We start from the raw sequence: 8,266 nt of genomic DNA, 5'->3' as shown, positions 1-8,266 counted from the left end.
TCGGATTCGGCTCGGATACACCAGTATCCGAATCCGAATCCGGCAAAAATTTCGTGTAGGCATCCGAATTCGAATCCTAAACTTTATCGGATATTCGATAATAATCCGATTATTGATTGATAATCGTCCCTTTTTAATATTTTTTATTATAAATTTCTAATTTTCGATTACCGAATACTGGTTTCAGAATCCGATTACTGGTATTAAAATCCGATTATCATCCATTTTTAAAGAAAAAATGTTAAATACTTTACTCTATCCGGATATTATCCAAGGTCCAACGTATCGGACCAAGTCGCCGTGTCGGTGGCTGGCGACACCACCGACACGACGACATATCGTCGACATGTCGGCGATTTTTGTGGTGAGGAAACTTTAGTTGCACGGTATCCTTTAATATTCAATCAATTAAAAACAAATAAAAAACTTAAAATATTTGAAATATCTCTCTTAAAGTCTCTTTACAAATTTGATGGGACGTCTTTGACTCTTTACTCAGCATTTTGTACCCATTTCATATTTAAAAATTAAAAACCGACAGTCATCACGTGAACACAACAAACAAACCGAGCCCTTATCTCGGTTTCATTACTCTCTCTCATATCTCGGTTCATTATCTCTCTCTCATTCTTGGTGCGCGGTGGTGTTGAAGGTTCTCGACTCTCGGGTTTTATGTATCTCTTTCTCTCGTTCTTTGCCGGCGGTGATGAAGGTTCTTGGTTTTCTTTATTCTCTCTCGTTCTTGGTTTATTGATGGTGATGGAAGGTTTGTCGTCGACGAACATCGGAGCTAGGTTTCTCTTCAATCGTTGAGGCCACCAATGGTCCGAATACCGTCTCTCGGGATTCCGATAGTCTCGACACCCACACATCCTCCACGCCGCCGGCAGACATCTCCCGCCTCCACCGGGAACCGGATATGAAGTGGCACGCCCGGAATGGCCCCTAAGGCCGCTCCCCGTTGGCTTCGCTCGCCGAGTCGATGAAACCGACGGAATGTCGCCCAATTGGCGAATATGCCGATAAGTCGACGACTTAATGTAAAATCGGGGGGGGGGGGGGGGGGGGGGGGGCCCCCCGCGATATGGCTCGCCCTCGGCGATAAATCGCCGACATAAGGTACCTTGATATTATCCGATCCGATAAGCAATTATCCGAATCCGAATCCGGTTGCTTAGATGACGGATATGGATATTTTTTCGGTAAAAAAATTTTTGGATACAGATACCCTTAAACAAATACGAATGCGAATTCAGAGACGGATTTCGCTATCCATTTATAGGCCTAGGTGTCTTTCTACCATTTGGCGTACGAGACAACGCATCCTGTCAGGTAGTCGGAAGTAGCGTTAACCTTGCGCAAAGGATGGACGGTAAGTACACTCAGCAAAATCATCACGTGCCCAAAGCCCCAAATGTTCTCCAAAACATCCCGAAGAATCCAATTCGCACCGCTTGTACGATCGACAGATTGACATCTTGCCTGTCACTACGGACGTTGTGAAATCCGATGCTTCTTCGCGTTGCAGGTTCACATTACGGAACCAAGCATTGAAGCCGATCACCTGGAGTTGGATTTTGGAATGCTACCCTTGTCTCCGTTCTTCTCCGTCTTCGTTCGCCGTTGATTTCAGTTGCGGCCGGTGATTGAAGTCTGAAGCTTCAGATTCTAGAACTCAATGAGTGTTTGCGGTGAAGGGAGTCGATTCATTGCTTCTGTTCTTCGGTGAGACTCTTCCCGGTGCCCCGTTGTCATCTCCTTCTCCGTCTCTGTCAAGTCAATCGGAGTTTCTCTCCTAGAATTCTTTCACGCGGAGATATCTAATATCTCTGCAAACTTCATAAAGACTATACCAGATTATCGTTAGCTATTTTAATAAATTGTGAGTCTTTTTGTGATCATAATTTTCAACATCTGGAGCAATGTAAGTAAGTTGTTAGGGCCTTAATGGAGGATGTGACGCCATTCAGCCAAATCCGAGAAAAAAAGAAGTAAGAAAGAGGGAAAGAGAAAACAAAGTCACCATTTTGAAGACTAGAATTCTGGAAATAGATACTGGAAATAAAAACTGATTTTTAAAAGCTAAAGTTCTGGAATTAGGAAAAAGAATTAGAGTAGCACGGGGACTTAGGACTCGGATAAAGCCCAAGTTAAGGTTGATTGTTAGGGTGCCCTTTGAATCGCTAAATAATGGCAGGATCTGATTAGCACACTTGCCTGAACCCAAAAAGCTGTTGTTGAAACCAGGATACAGAACAGGGGGCCGCAAGTCATAAATCACAAAGACCATATTTAATGATTATAACAGTATAAGTTATATCAAACCAACTCAAAAGTTGGAGATTAAGCATTCGGTAACAGCATTTCAATAGATAGGGATAAGGGGTACCTAATTCTGTGCAATGAAAAGCAGAGTATAAACTGAAAGGAAAAATCCCAGGTGCCTCCCTTGAATCCAGATCAGTGTTCCTGTCTGTAATGGACAGAATGGTTTCTGGTACCAGATTCTCTCAACTATGTTGCAGAGCATACTTTAACTTCAATTACTTTTGTTTTTTTCCAATGTTTGCTGATTGATATTTTGATATGTCAAATAGTAATCTTATGAGATGTACTGGGATTTCTTCTTTTATATATATATATATATTTCGTTTTTGGGCGTGGTGAACATCTGTTATTTAGGGAGAATATGCCCATACTTTTGTTTATAGAGTGACTGTTTTAACACATATTGAACAAGCAGCGTACTTTGCCGAATGCTTTTTCTTTAATTCTGGATTAAAGAAGTACCGGGTCCCATTATTAGAGTAGTACAGTTACAGCATTATTCAGATGTCTAATCTGTATTTTTGAACTTTTATTTGTTGAGGATGTTTTAGAGGGGTAGCTAACCAGGAATAAAAGCATAGCATGCAGAGAGACAAAATGGTGGCCGTTCGAGGTATTCTTCTAAATGAATTGGTCCTTTTCGCTGAAGACAATGAAGGAAATTTGGGTTTTCAGTCAGGAGGACAGGCTCTTCTGCGCAGACTCAAGTATTCTAATCTCCGTGTGGTATCTTTCACTTCTTCTTTTGGAGTGTCTTCTACAATTCATGTTTGATTTGACATTGTTGTTGGCATGATTAGTGAATTAAAATGCACTTGCAGTTCTTGTCTTTTCTTCAATATCTTCTTGAAAAATGTGTGTATAAAAATTCTGAATTAATTTGGTTCTTGCACCACCCATGAACCCCTGCTTTAAGTGGGATTTTTTTGTAGACTTCTGTTAGGGCTATAAGCCTTATTTTATTTTAGAGGGAAAATGATTCATATAGGATTCAGTGTTTCTTTTTGTGGGTTAAATACTGGATTAAGTAGTACTGTTTTCCTCTAATGTAATAGCGATAGGTTGGAACATGTGACTACAATGAAAAAAGAATAGATGGAAAGAACTCAGTCAGGAAAAACTTCTTAAACTGATTATAACCAGAAAAGTAAACAAATAATATGTATATCTGAGCAGCTAAAGCTACAATTTACCTGGCAAATACAGGGGACATAAAAGGGAAAGTAAAATTAACTACACATGATTCATATTTCTCAGGCAATGTCTGTACATATATGGGTCATCTACCCTTGAAGAACACAACAGAAAATATCTGATATCGTGGGCAAGGGGTGTTTAACCTTCAACCCAAACAGACAGACATGGTCAGGTCTTGTGAGGTTGCTCCTGCGCTCTTGGGGGTTGCTACTTGTCCAAAAAGAGCTGGGGTATGCATCAAAGGGAAGAGGTCGTGGTGCTTCCAGCTGGGATGGTCGGGGTCAAAGGTGATGCCCAACGGCAGGTTGATTTCGAGGAAGGTACACTATCAGGGAAGTTGCAATGTGATCTTGTTGATGGTCGGTTGATTGCAGTTCATGAAGAGTTGGTGAATGTGGAGAATGCAATACTCAATTTGGTTAGGGAAATTTGATTTGTAGGTTTTTGGGATGCTATGCAAAAATCAAGATTTTGTTTTGGTTAGGGACTTGATTTGTAGTTTTTTGGGAGGTTTTATGTTTTGCTATGTAACCCTTGATAATTGGTCTTGGATCCTTTTTGTTTCTTATTTATAAATTTGATCCTTTACTTTAAAAAATGCTTGCAGAAAGAAAAAAAAAATGATAGAAATGTCTTACTTTTATATTTACGACTGTGACTATTATAGGCATTAAGTCTGATATTAACTACTTCATAAGAGACTAATGATTTAATCGCTAAAACATAAACTGGTTGATGTAATGCTAGTTTTAAAAGTCAAAGAGGCTAACCCTTGAACTTGATCTTGATGTCAATTTAATCCCAAATTTGGTTTTAGAAACAGGAAGAAGCTATCCACCTGTACATTCTATTTTCTCACCTGATATGATCAAGGATCATGATCTTGCTTTTGAGGCTGGTGTTGACTGTTAAAAACTTTGATGGCCAAGATGTGTTAAAAACAGAGTTTTAGGTCAAAACTGGTTGAAACCATTGAAACTAATCAAAGCTACCAAACTTGTCAAAAACTTGCTGAAACTATTGAAATTGGATTGGTTGGAATTGGTTACAATTGGTTATAACTTGGCATTTATTGGTCGAAACTTCCGAATTTCGGAAATATTGTCGATGCTCGTTGAAATCTGTGACTTCTAAAATTAACCCCTGGATTTATCTTGGTTTTGACGGAAATTTTGGCCTATCTCAGTAGGAACTTAGACCATGGATATGATTTAACCAGCTCAAAGGCCATCTTTTCAACCAGCAGACATTGAATTGCCCCTGAATTCCTTTGTAATCCATTTCCATTCAACTTTAAATGTATGTAAGGAATTTGACCAGCTCAACATTTCATAAAATACCCTTTGCAAACACTTTTGGAAAAGGAGAAACAAAAAAGTAGATGACGAATACTTTCAGCAGCATTCCAATGAAGGCAACAGTTGGAGATCCTTATTTCTTTGGGAGAACCTCTGAGTAGGAAAGGTGCAGCGTCATGTTATGAAAGCTGCCTTGGCATAGGGTGCTTGAAGTACGCAATTTTATGCCAAGGTTGTGGAAAATTGCTTTGAAGAAGAAAATCGGCCTTTTGGTAATTTGTAAAGGGCAACTATTAGCCAAGTAGGCCTGATCCAGGACATGAGTGCTGTTGGTAGATAGTCCTTTTGAAGAGTTGTTCCACCCAGACTGCACTGAACTTTTGTTGTTTATATCTGTCAATGCAACTTGCGTCTGAAAATGCTTGTGCCATCATTTTTGTTGATTTGGCAGTAGATTTTTAGCAAGAAAAAACATAAAAAAATAAAAGTAAAATGGATAACACTCAAGTAGGCACATTCACACATTAGCTGAAGAGGATGCAGTCCGGTAGGCATAGATGAATGAATTTATAGTCTTCAAGAAAACTCTATGCAATCACAAGTTATTTTTGTAATCCACACATGCTTGAGGCATGAAGTAATGAATATGCTTGTTTTGTTCTACCATATCCTAACTGTTGCAAAATGTGATGAACTAACCTTGTAGGATAGTTGTTCTGATTCGTCTACTGTTACCTTTCTTGCAGGGGATTTGTTATGCAGCGGGTGTTTCAACTCAGAAGGTGCAAATAACTTTATGTTCTGGTCCATATATAAAACTAAATTTACAATTTTTTTGGTTTGGATATTCTTAGAGAACTCAGGCCTGTCTGACCCAAAATTAGGAAACTACCATATTTGCTGGCATTAACATTGCTCTTTTGGGGATGATATGAACGGAATTGATATTAGTGTTGGTCTTTGGGCTTTTACTCTGACATAACCATTGATGTTAGCATACTGAGTGTTTTTGAATTACAATGTCTGTTCTCAATCTGGTCATTATTAGAATGTACATCTCTCTTGGCAGGACTGACACAATTCTGATGCTTGTTCTTGGTCAATCTGGAACTGGCATATGTAGACCCTCTTAATATTGTTCTACTGCTGCTATCTTAGTGTAGTTAGGTGACTTATGTAACTCCTGTTGGTTGCCTTGTACCTATTCTAGGCATTGTTTATGAGTTATCTTTGATTACATTTTGTCTTAGTGGTGCTCAGGTTACCATTCATCAAAGAAACTGCATCTGAATCTGCAAGTCCTGGTTTCAGCACACCACTGCTAGAAATTCGATCATTTGCATCCAGTTCGAACACATTTTCCTCCTACTTGTGAGCCGATTTGGTGAGTTAGGCTTTTTGATGCAGCACAACCAGTTACTGTTCATGTCACTGTAACATGAACAGCAAACTGGAAGATTATTCTTCCTTTGTGGTGAGCCCCAAGTCCAGCTTGCAAAGGGGTAAAATAGAATATGCTGTTATGCATTGGATTTTAAAGATAATCTAGGATTTCATTATTTATTTAGTGGGACAATTATGTAATCAGATTTTTAACTTGGGTAGGATATTTAGGATCAGGTTTAGTTAGTTTTAAATTGCCAAGGATCCTAATATAGTTGTTTTTCTTATTGAAGCATGTCTCTGTTATTATTTGCAACACTTAATCAGCTTATTGAGGATGACATAGAAAAGATGAATTAAAGCTTGAGCTCTATATGCTTGCAGACCGCCCTTCTCTCCTTTTCTCTTATCTTCTTATGAGTGTTCTTCTCCCTCTTCCCTTGCTTCTACAACACAGAGTCTTCTCAATTTTCTTTCTTGTTTTCTTCTTCTCTATTTTGTCCCCCATTCATTGGCATTAGAGCCCAAAACTGGGTAAATTTCTTCTCTCTTCTCTCTCTCTCTCTCTTGTGCAGGTCTTCAACCTTCACTTGTCTCTTTTCACTGCATGTCACCTCCCTGAGATCTTTCTATTTGTTATATCCTTCCTTCTTATTTTCCCTAATTTCTTTTCTCAGTGGTTGTTACCAAACAATGTTGTAGCAACCCATCAAATCTTGCTTTTGTGGTGCCGATTGAGTGAGGAAGATTTTTTTTAGGATGGATTTTTTTAAGAGAGTGAAAAGTTGATGCAGCACAACCAATTATTATCCATGCTACAGTAACATGAATTGTTATCTAAGAGATTATTCTTCCTATTTGGTGGACCCTAAGTTCAGCTTGCAAGGAGATAAAATAGGATATGCTGTTTTGCGGGAGTTTTAAAGATTATGTACAAAGCGCCGCCTAGGCGGCAAAGCGGTTTTGAACCGCAACAACGGGCTGATTCTTGCCGCTTTTTGCTAGGCACACCGGTTGCCGCCTTGTGCCGATGCAGCCTAGATGCTAAAGCAGCCGCTTTTTTTAAATTTTGTAATTTGTGCATACTATTTATTTATTTTTTTAATCATAATTTATTCTACAATGCCGTATATAAATTAAACATGTGAGTCATTTTGAAATCGAGGCCCAATTTGCAAATGAACTTTGAGGCCCAAAGGCACAACAGAATGTGAACATGAGCCATATTCAATGATCGATATAGTAGATACTACTTCTTCATTCATTCACATTGATTATTGATATATTACATACACATAATTATTGTTATGAATCATGATGCTGATGAGATGAAGTTATGTTTTTATTCTTTTTTTGGATAATTTTTCATAATTGTGATTCTTGAATGTTTTTTTATTTTTATGAATGTGATTGTTGAATGTTTGTTTAGTACTTTAGTTTATTATAAAAAGTATTTGTATTAAAAATATTGACTAAACCGCTTTGGTCGCTTTATTGCCGCCTAAGCGCCGCTCAGTCGCCTAAACGCCAAGACGGAGCCCCAATCGCTTTGGTCGCTTTGCCGCTTTAATAACCATGATGTAGGATTTGATTACTTATTTACTGGGACAGTTATGTAATCATATTTTTAATTTGGGTAGGATATTTAGGATCAGTTTTAGTTAGTTTTAAATTGGTGTCTTAGTAGGATCAGTTTTAGTTAGTTTTAAATTGCCGAGCCTCCGAATATAGTTGTTTTCTTATTGAAGCATGTTTCTTTTTTTTTATTGAAACACTTGTAATCAGCTTATTGAGGATGATGAAATAGAAAAGATGAATCAAAGCTTGAGCCTTGTATGTTTTGCAAGCCCCCTTTCTCCCTCCTCTTCTCTTTTTCTTCTTATGAGTGCTCTTTTTCCACTTTCCTTGCTACAACTCTTGAGTTTTCTTAGGTTTTTTTTTTCTTGTTTTCTTCTTATCTATTGAGTTCCCCATTAATTGGTCTCAGATCCCAAACCTGGGTAAATCTGTTCTCTCTCTTGCGGACTCTTCAACCTTCTTCTCTCTCTTTCTTGCTTTCC

At 38.3% G+C, this 8,266-nt stretch overlaps 1 protein-coding gene across 3 annotated transcripts in view; it reads left to right on the top strand.

Annotated features, from left to right (window-relative positions):
- Positions 1-1,377: 1,377 nt before the first annotated feature.
- Positions 1,378-8,266, top strand: part of ITPK4 (inositol 1,3,4-trisphosphate 5/6-kinase 4) — a 93,771-nt gene continuing 86,882 nt past the window's right edge. The window contains exons 1-3 of one of the 3 annotated variants that reach the window (XM_089167438.1): positions 1,378-1,725; positions 2,880-3,035; positions 5,570-5,605. Coding sequence is in view for 2 of the 3 variants with exons in the window: in XM_089167436.1 (XP_089023562.1) it covers positions 2,911-3,054; positions 5,570-5,605 (180 nt within the window). In the remaining variant the exon portion in view is untranslated. Of the gene's footprint in view, positions 1,726-2,879; positions 3,055-5,569; positions 5,606-8,266 lie in introns of all 3 variants that reach the window. The other 2 variants (XM_089167436.1, XM_089167437.1) reach the window with 2 other exon arrangements.

The sequence above is a fragment of the Hakea prostrata genome, chromosome 8 (assembly GCF_041222555.1).
Source record: "Hakea prostrata isolate BN-2017 chromosome 8, UWA_Hpros_2, whole genome shotgun sequence".
Lineage (NCBI taxonomy): Eukaryota > Viridiplantae > Streptophyta > Magnoliopsida > Proteales > Proteaceae > Hakea > Hakea prostrata.
This window is presented reverse-complemented; position numbering and strand designations above follow the sequence as displayed.